Genomic DNA, 15,644 nt, shown 5'->3' with positions numbered 1-15,644 from the left:
AGTAACTAAACATCTGACGCAATGAGCAGGAAATGGACAGGTGAAGTGGCGGGTGAATTAATCGAGAATGTCCTTTGGATGAAACACATGCAGAAGGTGAGAAGCCCAGACTTCCCTCTCCTCGGCCACCTCCTCCAGCCTTTCCGGGGGAACACCAAGGTGTTCCCAGGCCTCCTCACCCTATCTCTAAGCAGAGGCCAGCCACACTTCAGGGAAGCTATCCCCGGCAGAAGGAACTGTTCCCTCGATCTTCTGCTCATCGGGGTCCTTTGAATTGCTCTTTGTCTGGTTCCTCACCCAGGACCAATTTGCCATGGGAGACCCTAGCAGGGGGCAAAACCCCCTGGCAGGGGCCCTTGGATCCTTCCAGAGGTGTGTCCCTGGGATCCCTGGGACACACAAACCCTTCCACCACGATAAGGTAGTGATTCACGAAGGGGGAAACAACATTATGAAACAGGACATTATGTATAAGTTTTTAATTAAATTGCTTACGCAGATAAGCTACACAAGAACACCATTGTGTGTGTAACAGGAACAGGTTTCAGACAAACAGAGAATAATTATGTTATATTCTCCACACTTTAACAGATAACTCACACACACGTGAGAAGCAGCTGGGCTTGACGTTTCAGTTGTTGTGTTATTCTCAACAACACACCACCTCTGTCTTACTTCAGATTCAGATTAGTGGGTGACTCTGCTTTCAGCTGTGTACTCGCCTACTTCTGCCTGGACTCCAGAGGTTACTGCAGAGTACTGGGTTATTAAAGGTTACTTAAACTGGCTTCAGTTGAGCTCTCATAGCCTCACACTGGTAAATGTTGTGACATTATCATTTACATGAAGTAAATATATTCATTAAGTTTCAGTCTCCAGACTTAATCAGGCAAAATTCATACAAATGGCAAACATACAAGCCAGCACTCTTTCTGGTATCAGTATAAATGCAATGGGATGTCTGCACTAGACACTATGTTAAAGTGTGACACAAGAAGAATCAGACAGCTAATCTCTGTTAGCTCAGTTGTGCACTATGTGCTCATTATACCACGCATGATTATTGACCTTATCATGGGAAAATCCACAAACCTCATCTTTAGCACCAAAACATATGAGAAGATAAAAAGACGACACCAGTGAGGTCAGGAAAGCCTCATGATGTAGTCTTTGTATTTCACATACAAACACTTGTCAATGTGTTGATGCCATGAAACAGTTGTGGTCCCTGAGCAACATGACAGTGAAAGGAATTTCACCTCATGGCACTATGATCACTAATGCTTAATGTTAGTCTTCATCACAGCACAAATACACAGTAAAGTGGTGTGTGGCTGACTTCAAACTCAACACTTTATAACATCCCATTATCTCCATTGTTTCCTCCTTTCATTTTGTGATGCTTTTTAACTGTTTTGTATTTAACAACTGCAAAATCTGATTTTCACCCATATACATAAATATTTACTGATATATGGTTTATGTCAACATCTTGTGTCTGTGGGAAAGCTGTTAAATAACCCTGTTTATATAATTTCTTGGAAGAAAAAGTCTTTCTTTTTTATTTGTATTGACTTTAACTAGAAGGTACATCAAAACAAACACACACAGATGAGTGCAATGTTATTGATTTATTATCTGTTTGCACAGCAGGTCAGTTAACAAAGACACATGTGGACTGTCCTTCAGTTCAATGAAAAATCTTCAGAATTTAAAGGGAATGTAATCTGCTCCAATTTACTCCCATGTTTGCGTTATTGTGTTTTTCTACTTGCAGAAAGGTAAATGCATTTAAATACAGCATGGACATAAATACTGATTTACCCTCTTTCCCCGAGCACTTAGACTGTGGCTCACAGTGTGTTTTATTCACAATATAAAACAGCCAAGAGTGCTGTTTAAAAACCAAACATGGTTTTTGAATGAGCAATCACAGACACCTTCATTGTGCAAATGAGCATTCCTTCACATCCTGAATATATCCTCAGTTATGAACTACGAAGCTTATAATGCATGTCACGTAAAATTATTTGCAGCTGCTTCTAAATTTGATATTTAGAAGCAGCTGCAAACTGATCTTTCTGAGTTAACTAACCAAAGTATCAATGGGTCTTTACACCACATCCCTACATTCTAGGTCTACAGATGTTCACTGCACCAATTAAAATTATCATTATTAAACAGCATGGCTTGTAATAATGATACTAAAAAGGTAGATGCATGCTAGCATAAAGGTCAGCGCTGGCTGACAGCATGAGAGTGCCAGCAAGAGCAAATTCCAAGGCTGATGGACAGTAAATGATTCTGATTGCAGCAATTTGTTCACTGATAAAAAGGCTGCCCGCAGCAACTTCAACTCACAATGTACAATTTACATATAGCAGAATATAAATACAGCAGGGAAAAGATTTCATTGATGAATGCTAATGGTAACACACTGCAGTGATAAGATAAGTAAAGAATTTCTCATTTTATTTAATCAAAGTTTCATTTGTTTTGTTTTTTTTGTTTTGTCTTTAAAAAAGCCTCTAATTTTTAAACTGATAAACTAACTTTAATTTTTATATTAACAGAAAAATGATATACATGTCATAACAATGGTTACCTGGAAGGAGTTTACATTTATCTGAGAAGAAAAGAAAGAATGAATCTGAGCAGTGTGCACAAGGTTTCTGAACTGTCTTATTGACAGACACCGAGGTCCTGTGTATGATGTTAATGTTCCCTATACTTTAGACCATGTATATAATCATAAGTCAGTGTCATGGCATAGTGAATTCCTTTTATAACTGACTGCTTGGATTTTAGAAAAGCTCAGAAATTTTCTTTGGCAAACAGTTAACAGTAGTTGGATCACGAGTTGGATCAAATGCACACCTGGATCAAACATGAACCGCCCATGGTCAGTACTACAAATGTATTTGTCTCTCAAATATGTCTCCAGTCTGTCCACTGGAACTACTTATCATTTTTAACAAACTATAAACTAGATTCTCTGAAGCCTTTTCGTAAGGGCTCCACCCATGTGTGCAACATATGTTCTTCAGAAGCAACGCAAAGCAGAAAAAACATTCATATGTAGTTATGGATCTTCATTAAAACTGTATAATATATACACTATTTACAATATGAACTTTAATCTCTCTGTCTAAACACAACAGAACCTATTGACTGGATTTTAGTTTGTACCTGAAGTCTATATCATACGTAGGCTGAAGGATACCCAGGCCAGCACGGGACTGGTCAAGAGGCGGGGCTTTGATACCAGGGTCTAAAAGTTCCATGTCAAAGTAAGACAGAACAAGAGTCAAGAACTGTTTGATCTCATACACAGCGAAAAATCTGCCCGGGCATTTAGTGACCCCAGAGCCGAAGGGCATGTAGAAGTAACGCAGCCGCCGCCCACTGCGGTAGAAAGTGGTTTTCTCCTGACCCTTGTTGTCCAGAAAACGGTCAAACTTATACTCCTGCAGAGTGAAGAGGAGAAAGAAATTAAGAACAATAAAAAATGCAGTAATTTCTTGGTGAAGAGACTTTTCTTATTTATAACCCAACCAGCTCTTACATAGGGATCCTCATAGATTTCAGGATCATAGTGCAGCAAAGGCGGATACAAGGCTATGACATCATCTTTCCTTATGTGGTAAGCTTCTTGGTTATCAAGGTGAAGGAAGAAGTCTTCCTTGGCAACACGCACATTCATAGAAGCACTGGAAAGACGCATGGCTTCTTTAATGATGCTGTCTGTAGACATCAAGGAGACAAATATGTTAATGCTAAAATTCTGAACGCTAGTCTTTTAATTTAACAATATTAGGTATGTCACTTTTTCTTCTAGTGATCTAATGACTGGGTAAAATAAGTAATCTCACCCAAAACAGGCATGTTGTCCAGCTGGTCCCTGGTGAGGTTCAGTGAGGGGTCGCTGGGGTCAACTGTCTTACCAGAGTCTCCCAGGATTTTCTGCACTTCCTTGTGAGCGGCTTTCATAGCATCTGGACTCCTGCGCAGAGGTACAACCTCTTACTGTGTGTATTTCTTTCACTATTCTGTGCTTATATCCTATTTTATTTTTATTGTAATAACAATTAGTTTTCTTCAGCAGAAGTTATTGATATTAGGCTGCGTACTGCATTTTAAATTAATACATTTGTTGTGTTTGAGAAAGGAGTTTATGGGGAAAAAAAATATTTGAAAAGCTGCTCAATTTTTAATATTTAGTCATGTGGGATGTATCACATCACATATTGTCCAGCACATGTAGATTTCCACTCTAATCGAGTCTTTGGCCCAAAACAAACAAAAACATGTAGCCTGTGCAAAGGCATGGCCCATGATAGTACATGTGAGTGTAGAGGGTAAAAATTCATGTTCATGTTAGGGATCAATGTAACACTACAATGTACATCAGCATTACTTTTTATAATAAGTATTTCCTTAGATAGCCGGAAACAATTTACCTCCATGCAGTGCTGGAAAATTTGTTTTTTATTGCATGTAATGTGACATATGACATAACTTAACCATAGGTACCCTACTTAGGATCTGTAAAAAAAAAAAAGAGCTGTGCTCTCGGATATAAACTGCACAGTGATTGGTCAACAAGACTTTGTGATAAGGTATCAAGAATACTGCGAAGTCTTGATGCATGCTCAGTCATCAATGTAAGGAAAGCTAATTCTGTTAAAGCTAAATCTGGTGGGAAACACATTTCATCTCGCCATTCAAAAGTCTTCAGTCTCAGCTGACTGCAGGTTTCCCCATTGACCAACAATGTCAAAGGTCAATTTCATGATAAGAACTTAGTGATTCAATGTCAATAACACTTATCAATTCAGTTCCTTATCGATTCTCTTATCATCTTTATTAGGTTTTCATTGGCTCCCCTTTGAGAGTGACCACCGTCGCTAAGAAGCATATCAAGAACATTGCATTTGTACAAATTAATTACATGCTGTGTGGTCAAATGTTCGGGTGTTGAAAAAAAAAAATTTAAAAGTAATAAAAAAGTAATAAATGTAATAATTACACATCTTATACTGAATGCTTTTCTTAAAAGTAATGCAGTATTTTACTTAATTACTCACAGGAGAAAGTACTTTCATGTTACTCTGTCTCATAATTACCATTTAACAATGTGAACCTGTTGGCTACAGTCCTACAAACCAAGTTAAATCCCCATCCTAATTTCAGTTCAATTAAATTTTATTTACACTGCGTTAAATCACAACAATAAGGTGCTTTATATTGTAAGGTCGACCCTACAAAAATACATCCAGAGAAAAACCCAACAATCATATGACCCCCTATGAGCAAGCACTTTGGTGACAGTGGGAAGGAAAAACTCCCTTTTAACAGGAAGAAACCTCCGGCAGAACCAGGCTCAGGGAGGGGCGGGGCCATCTGCTGCGACCGGTTGGGATGAGAATCAGGACAGACTGCGTCATGCTGTAGACTGTGCTGCTATTTTCCTCCTCTGACACATGAATTGAAATCAGCTAATTGTAGCGTGATTGCAAGAACCAATAAGCAGGATCTACGGGCAGGTAGAACAGTTCCAAGGAACTGGACTACTGGGAACTGGTTCTCTACAAGAACCATCCATAATCTATACTGTGCAAATAGTCATGGTGAGCACTATTAACAGAGAGCTGAGGAGTGGCTACAATCAGAGCATTGCAGGATGTACCATTAGGCCCCCTCCTCGATTCAGAGATGGTCATTTTCTTTTCACATGAATGACCTCCTTGACTGACGCTCAGACCAGCGTACATCCTCATTATTGAAGCAGTGACATGTAGGGGACCACTGATACACATCAGGGCTTTTTTGATATGATGTTTTTCTGCTTCCCTGGCTGCTGTGTCTGTAGAGATGGTGTCCCTCTATGTTGTAGTGTAATTATGATACTGATTTGTATGCACTGGTTTTTCGTACACATAACCTTTTGAATGCCCCTATTACTGATTGAAATTTCACAGCAAAACAATGTCCAGATGAACAGCATCAACTTTCTGGTAATGTCCTGCTACTGTACCATTTATTGCTGTATTTTTCTAATTATTTTTGTTATCGTGTGATGTTCGTACACAGAGTAAAACTCACGAGACTGATTAGCCACACAATTTGATTTACTATTCCTTATGGCTTTTCATGAGACAGCCCATTACCAGCTTACCTGATCATATAAAAGAGACTCCAGAAGGTAGCAGGCAAGGTGTTAGCCTGTGAGGCCCAGAGCAGAGCAACATGGGTCCTGGCTTTGCTGATGTCATTGAAGGTAGATAAGGAGTCATTCAAGATCATCCTCATGGAGATTAAATCGGACACATTCTCTCTCTTGGACAGGTGTTCAGCATGCATGGTCTTAGCTAGGTTCTACATAAGAGTGTATACAGAAGAACATTCAAACATATTAGAGGATGAAAATGTTACAAATGGCTCAGAGACCTTTGACTCTGACAGTGGTAGGTAAAGCCTACTAACCTCTCGGGCACTGTAGGCACTTTTGAACACGTGAATAGGCAGCCCGGCCACAAGTGCCGGGAAGATTTTGTCAAATTCTTTGAAGTTCTCCAAAGCATTGAGCACCAAAGCTTTCTGGGCTGCCTGCCGAGCCTGACACTTGTCTTCACCAAGCTCTTTACCAAACAGAGTTAGGTAACCAGATTCAAACATCACCTGAAGAACAGCAGAGCACAAACTTATAAATGGGGTTTTTTACTCACATATGTGGCATGAATTGTGTCCCACCCTGAGTAGAGAATATAGGTGTAGAACCTTTGTAGTTACTACATCATGACTATTCAAGAGAAATGTATCTTCCAGTGGCCAATGCTTTCACTCTAAATTCAAGTTACTGACCTTATAGCAAAAGGCAAATATGCCGTCCACCTGCCAGTGGTCCTTGCTTGGGCTGAGTGTATCTGATTTCAGCATGACATCCTGAAGGTGCCCCATCATTGTCTCAATAAGGGAGGGAAGAGCCTCCCCCTGTAGTGTTTTCAGAAACGTCTGATGGAGGTTCTCTGTGGTGTGGCCATGGCGAGGATCAAAGCTGTCATGACCAAACGCCTTGTAAAGAAAGAAGAGCTTCAGGACTATCGAAAGATCGACCAATACAATGAGAAAGTGGATCAAGAAAAGTGTCCTAACAGACTATATGATGTAGTCATATAATATATCTTTTATAATAAAAGATCAAATCACGTCATAAAATTACCTTGACAGATGTGGCAAAATGGAACTTCCTCCAGTCAAGGTGTCTTCCCTGCCTGATGACTGAATGGTAAGAGAAGGGGTCGCACAGGAAGTGGATGTACCTGCCTGCAATTTTGCAGGTGAAAATGTGACCGTACTTCTTCTGGCGGCTGCGGAGGAATTGAAGTGGGTTGGCCCCGAACTGGAGAGCACAACCTAAGTAGGGGATCAAACCATTTTCAACTGCTGGCTCACCTGGTTGCCTGAGGACAATGACAAGAAAGAGATCACAGAGATAACTCACTTTGTTGGATCTCAGTTGTCTGGATCGAATTCTGTAACTTCAGGATAAAAACCCTTTCATTTGTTTGGCATGTGTGTCAATGATTTCTTCAAGACTTCGGCTGCACTGACGTCTTTAGACTGCACTGATTTTGGCAGCAGCACATATTGTGCATTTCATATAGTTCAGCTAATTTAGTAATAAATTAATATCTCAGTATTATTAAGAAGTCATTATTTTACAAATACAGGTAAGTGTAAACTGAAATGTTCAAATAAAACAATGAATCAGAGAGAGCAAAATGTTGGCTGCATCTCAACTCCAAAACTTTGCAAACCTACAAATCAGGAATGATTGTTGACATAGTTACATAGCAGTCACCTCTGTGTTACTCATTTATTTGAAAATAATAATCATTCTTCTTGTGTATTTCTATTAAAAAGGTTTCTTCAGCCTTTTCCATCTAACCATATAGGATTACAAACATGCATCGGCTCAGCTACAGGCCAGCATGTGGCACCACTGCACAGAGCTATTTACCTAAAAATCAGTCAAACATTTTTATGTGCTGTAAGCTGAAAATTAATCAAAATCCTAACATTCCTGTCAGTGTTTAATTCAATATATGCAGAAGTTAAGTAATATACTCAAGCCCAAATTAAGATTCATGTCTTTCCTTACATCCTACATGCTCTTTCTTAAGTCTTACCTGCGTCTTATCCCCACAGCAAGCCAGAGGAGGCAGCAAAATCCCACAACAACTGCCCAAATCAGAGCAATGCTTATAATCATGCTGATGATGGTAGAAAGATCCACACAGCCGAGCCCACCCGTCCCTACAGAATATGTGAGCAGCTTGTGTGCTATTGAGAGTGACAGTTGTGTGAGAACAGCAGCATGCAGCAGGTTTTTTTATACTTCCTTTGAGCCTCTGGGTGGGTCTGATGATGTCGTCACCAGATACATCTCATCAAGGAACCAGTTAGGCGTTGTCATTGTGCAAGATAAATAAATAAGCAATGAAGTTATTAAGTTAATTTTATAAAGAAGAAGCAAAATTATTTTCTTGGATGTGTGTGGATTTTTGTTTACATGTTGTATTTATTTTGTGCTGTCTGAAATCTGTGGCTAAAAACAGCTCTCATCTTAAGTTAAAAGTCTTTTATGATACATTTGTTTTTAAATTTACAGAAATTTTGCAAGAATATTAGAATAAGAATATTTACATTTTACATGAAAACTTCAAACAGCAATTTCTTAGAAATGTACTGAATAAGTAACATGTTCATATTTTCTGAGAAATAGGATTCCAGGTATACTTTGTGTGCTTCTGTGTGTGTGTGTGTGTGTGTGTGTGTGTGTGTGTGTGTATGTGTGTGTGTGTGTGTGTGTGTGTGTGTGTGTGTGTGTGTGTGTGTGTGTAAGAGGTGGCCTTGACCGGAGTCCATGGACAGTGTTGCCTGACTGCATCCTGATAATGCATCTGGATTGATAAATAGATTCAAGGTCACTTCTGTGTCTGTTTGTGTGCATAATGAAAATTTCTTTTGACGTTGCATGGCATGTGCTTTCTGTTGAGACTTGCAGTTGAGCAAGAAGTTATAAAATCTGGTTCATCAAGAAAGACAACTAAAAGAATAACAAATAAAACTGAAGTACATGCACTGTTGCACAGTGTGCCACCGAGCATGTAAGAGTGATGAATCAGTAATCTATTTGGAAATACTAACAAGTCTCAACAAAGACTTACTAGAAAAAAATAAAACAACATAGTAAAGCAACATACCTGAAACTGCAGCCGTAAACCTGATGAGTTAGTAACAACCATGCCTTAATGTACAACCCCCCAAAACTATTATTGTTCAACTCACGTACCAAAAAGTTGGAATGAAAGCTTCCTTTCATATCAAAAATCCTTGAAAGAGTAGTTGTCAAACAGCTAACAGAGGAATGGCTTATTTGAAGAGTTTCAGTCAGGTTTCAGAGCTCATCACAGCACAGAAACAGCTTTAGTGAAGGTTACAAATGATCTTCTTATGGCCTCTGACAGTGGACTCATCTCTGTGCTTGTCCTGCTAGACCTCAGTGCAGCGTTCGATACTGTCGACCATAATATCCTATTAGAGCGATTAGAACATGCTGTAGGTATTACAGGTACTGTGCTGCAGTGGTTTGTATCATATCTATCTAATAGACTCCAGTTTGTGCATGTAAATGGAGAGTCCTCTTCACACACTGAGGTTAATTATGGAGTTCCACAGGGTTCAGTGCTAGGACCAATTCTGTTTACATTATACATGCTTCCCTTAGGCAGCATCATTAGAAGACATAGCATACATTTACACTGCTATGCTGATGACACCCAGCTCTATCTGTCCATGAAGCCAGATAACACACACCAATTAGTTAAACTGCAGGAATGTCTTAAAGACATAAAGACCTGGATGGCCGCTAACTTTCTGCTTCTTAATTCAGATCAAACTGAGGTTATTGTACTCGGCCCTGAAAATCTTAGAAATATGGTATCTAACCAGATTCTTCCTCTGGATGGCATTACCTTGGCCTCCAGTAACACTGTGAGGAACCGTGGAGTCATTTTTGACCAGGACATGTCCTTCAACGCACATATTAAACAAATATGTAAGACTGCTTTCTTCCATTTGCGCAACATCTCTAAAATTAGAAATATCCTGTCTCAGAGTGACGCTGAAAAACTAGTTCATGCATTTATTACTTCCAGGCTGGACGACTGTAATTCATTATTATCAGGATGTCCAAAAAACTCACTGAAAAGCCTTCAGCTAATCCAAAATGCTGCAGCAAGAGTCCTGACAGGGACTAGAAGGAGAGAGCATATTTCTCCTGTTTTGGCTTCCCTTCATTGGCTTCCTGTTAAATCCAGAATTGAATTCAAAATCCTGCTCCTCACATACAAGGTCTTAAATAATCAGGCCCCATCTTATCTTAATGACCTTGTAGTACCATATCACCCTATTAGAGCACTTCGCTCTCGCTCTGCAGGCCTACTTGTTGTTCCTAGAGTATTTAAAAGTAGAATGGGAGGCAGAGCCTTCAGTTTTCAGGCCCCTCTTCTGTGGAACCAGCTTCCAGTTTGGATTCGGGAGACAGACACTATCTCTACTTTTAAGATTAGGCTTCAAACTTTCCTTTTTGCTAAAGCATATAGTTAGGGCTGGACCAGGTGACCCTGAATCCTCCCTTAGTTATGCTGCAATAGACGTAGGCTGCCGGGGATTCCCAAGATGCATTGAGTTTTTCCTTTCCAGTCACCTTTCTCACTCACTATGTATTAATAGACCTCTCTGCATTGAATCATATCTGTTATTAATCTCTGTCTCTCTTCCACAGCATGTCTTTTATCCTGTCTTCCTTCTCTCACCCCAACCGGTCGCAGCAGATGGCCCCGCCCCTCCCTGAGCCTGGTTCTGCCGGAGGTTTCTTCCTGTTAAAAGGGAGTTTTTCCTTCCCACTGTTGCCAAAGTGCTTGCTCATAGGGGTTCATATGATTGTTGGGTTTTTCTCTGTATCTATGAAGCGCCTTGAGGCGACTTTTGTTGTGATTTGGCGCTATATAAATAAAATTGAATTGAATTGAATTGGAATGACATGCAAAATAAAAACAAAAATCAGGGATTTCCAAATTTCATAAATCCATATTTAATTCATGATATAACATGTTTATATAGAAATGTTAGGAACTAACTTTGTAGTTGTGCACATTCATTCCTGTCTGATCCCTCCCAGATTCAGTAAGCTTAAGTGATCAAAGTACCTTCATCTTATAATACAATAAATACTGCAGGGATAAATACATGGATATGTGTTTTGTCTGTCTTGTGCACCTGTGGGTGGAAAAAGGTTGAAAAGCACAAAGCCAGATGATCTGTTAGCTATGATCTCTCTTTCAATAAAGTGTTTGTCTCAGTTCAAGGTCTTCAGCGCATGTTAATAACGGTTTTTTATTTGTTTTTCTTTTCTTTTTTATAAAATTTTCATCACAAGATTTTACCCGCACTTATCATTTTTACCAAAAGAGATCAAAAGAATGGAAAAGAAGAAAGTACTAAGTTTAAAGGCCAAAACACTGGTGCACAGCAAACGCCCAGAGAAAACTCCCTTCAGTTTCTTAAGAGTCGTCTGGGCAGCCTGGAAACCCTAGCAAAGCTGGGCAGTTGCAGAATGGCAGATAACTATGCAAAAGGAGTAGCGTAACAGAGTGATTCTGAAGGCTGTGTCAGTGACTGGCATAAGGTCCAGCTGCAAACTACATCGTTGACAAGACAGCGCAGATAAGGGTCGCAGGATACACTATAGTGATAAAAACAACCTGACAGAGACGCTCAGTCACAGCCAGACTTAAGTACACAGCCTTTGATGAACAGATCGCTTGCACATATGTGGCAGCAAGCTCATAGACTCGGCTCCACCTAGGGGCGGAAAAAAGGTGGATCCACTCTTCACACCACCTACAACTGAAGAGAGAAAAACAAAGACACAGGTGTGTTCCAGAAGCACCGCCTGTCTTCTTTCCTTGACCTTGATGACATTAAAGTTAAGGAAAAGAAGTCAGGGGAACTGATAAGGACTTGGGAAAAGAGAAGAGCCCTTCTACAATTGGATCTGCTGTACACTCATCTCTGTTTAACAATGTGAAGACTGAACAGACTGTGAAAATCAAAGCCTGGCATTTTAAATAAGGAACTTTTAATGCATGTCTGCAGCAGCCAAAAACCTTCCTTTGAAATTAAAAAGCTTTTGAATTTACAAAAGAAGCTCAGTGTCAGTTTTGTGACTGTAAGTTGTGAATACACTGCAAAAGTTCAAACTCTTGCCAAGTATATTTGTCTAATTTCTAATCAATAATATCTCATCACACTTAAAATAAGACACAATCAGCTACAGAGTAACATTTCAGTGAGATTAAGGAACTTGTTTTCAGACAGTGGATCTGGAGAATTTTCTCTTGTTCCATTGGCAGATTTTTTCCACTTAATAGAAAATATATTTGCTTCAAATAAGTGAAAAAAATCTGCTAATGGAACAAGGGAAAATTCTCCAGACCGCGTGGAAAGTGGCAGCAGCACGGCCGGTGATGATGTGGTGTGGTGGATGAATGTGGACGTGCAGGCCGAGCAGCACACAGACGTATCTGAAGGCTCTTGGGAGGCTTGGCTGGTGACAAGAGCACAAGGCCAGATCAGGCAGGACCAGGCGAGGCAGGATCAGACGGTAGCGTGGCAGCCGCAGGCGGTTGATCCGGTGATTGAGCTGTAGGTGGAGCTGACAGCTGAACAGACTCTCCAGAGCCCACGGCAGAGACAGACGACAGCTGGGCAGACTCGCCAGAGCCACCAGCAGAAACAGACAATGGCGTGGGAGGCGTGGAGTGCTGAAGCGGCTCCCACACAGGTGGCTGAGCAAATCACTGAGCAGATGATTGAGCTAGTAACTGAGCTAATGACTCAGCTAGTGACAGAAGTAGTGGTTGAAGTGGTGGTTGAGCTGATTCTCCAGAACAGGAACAGGAACAGGTGCTGGCACCTGCCGGATACTAGCTGCTCACACACAAAGAGTAGGTATGGGTGCAGAGGTAGACTGTGTCCTGGTTGGCCTCACCCTGGGAACCCGCAACGGTTTTGGGGGCAGACCGGACACCAGTCATTCCCACCTGATGAGTAGGTACGGGTCCAGGAGTGAGCTGGTTCCCAGCCGCCCGCATCCTGTGAGTCAGGACAAGCACTGGCAATGGCTAGTCTGCTGTCCCCACCTGAGGAGCAGGCTGCCTCAGCCAGCCTGGGAACCGGAGCACAGAGAGGCAGAGGAGCAGGCTCAGAAAAAACAGACTTAGCAAATATCAGTGTAAAACTTTTCCCCCCACGGCTAACAGTCTTTGAAAAAACAGTCTCTGAGGTTACAACTCAAGCCTCAGAAGGAGCAGTGCACAAACACTTTCTTAAATCCAGTGAATCAGCTTCCTCAGAATAAACTGTCTTGGGTTTGGCAGTGTTTGAAGAGTGATTTTCTTTCATTTTAACCAGCTCGGGGTGTTCTGCATCCTCACTAATGCAGATAAATCCTCCCCCTTTCAATTACAACGTGGAGTCAGACAGGGGGGCCCCCTCTCACCTCTTCTTTTTGATATAGCTCTGGAGCCCCTTGCTATTAACATAAGAAACCACCCAGGCATACAGGGAGTCAAATTTGGGAATGCTGAAAGTCTTGTTAATATGTATGCAGATGATTTATGGATCTGTCTTTCCGAACCAGAAATTTCACTTCCTTACCTTTTAAATTGCATTAAACACTTTGGGAAATTATCAGGATATATGATTAATTGGGACAAATCTGAATTCATGCCGATAACAGATAATTTATGCCCAAAGTTTATCAGCTCACTCCCATTTAAATTAGTGACTACATCCTTTACCTATCTTGGCCTTAAGATTCCTAAAAATCCAAAACTTCTTTATAAATTGAACATCTTGGAAATCCTGGATAAGCTCAAAGAGGATATTAGAAAATGGAAACTGCTCCCTTTGTCTTTGATTGGTCGAATAAATGCAGTTAGAATGGTATCTCTGCCACGATTTCTATATCTTTTTCAAAACCTCCCTATTTACTTGCCACTTAAGTTTTTTAAGCAGCTTGATTCATTGATTCTCTCATTTATCTGTGCAGGAAAACCCCCTCGAATATCCAAAGCTCATCTTCAAAAAAGTACTTCTTGTGGGGCGTTGGGTCTCCCTGTGTTTAGACACTATTACTGGGCTGCAAACTCAAGAGCTCTATTACACTGGCAGTGGGGTCCGCCTATCGACCACCGATATGATAATCTCCCGCTCTGGCTTCAGGTAGAGTCAGCAACAGTATCTGAAACCTCATTACCTGCCTTATTGTTTTCTAACACCAGTTCCTCTAATAAATGGATCAGGTGTAATTTTGTTGTTAAACACTCTCTAAAGATATTAAGTCAGATCAGGAAATCTCTTAAATTACCTGATCTCTCAGTAAGAATGCCAATAACACATAGATATTTGTTTAAACCAGGAAAAATGGACAGGGTGTTTTTAGAGTGGGGGGGAAGGGGGTTGAAACATATTGAGGACTTATATATAGATGACAAATTTGACTTTCCACTGAAACCACTAAATCATACTTACCTTGAAACAATTCTGAAAGCAAACTCTAAACACACTGTAAAATCTAATTAGTTCCAGGAACTCAAAAAAATTGAGGAAACTCGTTGCCTCAAAAAATTGAGTAAAGCTTAGCTAAAAATGACTGAATTAGGACAACTTATTTATTTTGAGTACTCTGTACAAGCTCATTTGTTCCCAGAACTCAAAAAATTGGATCAAGTTTACTTAAGATGACCAAGTTAGGGCAACTTACTCATTTTGAGTACACTGTACAGCCTTGTTAGTTCCCAGAACTCCAAAAAATTAAGGAAACTCGTTGCCTCAAAAAAACTAAGTAAAGCTTACTTAAGATGACTGTTAGGACAACTTACACATTGCAAGTCTGCAGTATTAAGAATAACTTGATATTTCTGACTGTACAGTACTAATTGTTTACTTACTGACAAACATTTCAAGTTCAACTAAATGAAAAGACTATTTGTGGTAACCTGAATATGATTAAAAATAATTAACAACACTTTTTGTAATGATGTTAAAATCAGCCCGACTTTTATTTTCAAACACAACAAAGTATAACAGCCAACATACTGGACACTGTTCTGCTGAACAACAAACAATTATATTGCATCACTGTTATAATCTCACAATGAAACAAAGTCTCAGATGTAATTATTCTGAAAATAAGTTCAGGCCGACCACAAGTTTGTTTTGTACTTACTTATATAATCAAAATAAAATATTTGTTGTTCTGTCACAAGTGCCGTCTCTGATTTAAACAACACATTTGTTTTTCATTCCAACACAGGAGCTGGAATGTTGTAATGTTTTAAGGATGCTTGTGTCCAGTCCAGGCATTACTGCCTGAATGACTGTCATGGATCGAGGTGATCCAAATGTAGGTGCAGAAGAAAGTCTTTAACTTCCCTTCAGTACAGTGGCAGTGGATGTGGGTTGGAGATGCAATGAGCTTGAACCTGCAGGCGACCATCTTCACTGACCAC

At 40.1% G+C, this 15,644-nt stretch overlaps 1 protein-coding gene across 1 annotated transcript; it reads right to left on the bottom strand.

Moving 5' to 3' along the window:
- Positions 1-1,612: 1,612 nt before the first annotated feature.
- cyp7a1 (cytochrome P450, family 7, subfamily A, polypeptide 1) lies at positions 1,613-8,358 on the bottom strand. The gene is made up of 8 exons (XM_084913112.1): positions 8,193-8,358; positions 7,223-7,463; positions 6,865-7,074; positions 6,487-6,681; positions 6,179-6,378; positions 3,873-4,003; positions 3,566-3,744; positions 1,613-3,467 (listed from the first exon to the last, which is right to left on the bottom strand). The coding sequence occupies exons 1-8, from the start codon at positions 8,273-8,275 to the stop codon at positions 3,165-3,167; spliced, it is 1,542 nt and encodes a 513-aa protein (XP_084769238.1). The 5' UTR covers positions 8,276-8,358; the 3' UTR covers positions 1,613-3,164.
- Positions 8,359-15,644: the final 7,286 nt, after the last annotated feature.

This window comes from Perissodus microlepis, chromosome 18, assembly GCF_051167445.1.
Source record: "Perissodus microlepis isolate ML-2025 ecotype Zambia chromosome 18, ASM5116744v1, whole genome shotgun sequence".
NCBI lineage: Eukaryota > Metazoa > Chordata > Actinopteri > Cichliformes > Cichlidae > Perissodus > Perissodus microlepis.
This window is presented reverse-complemented; position numbering and strand designations above follow the sequence as displayed.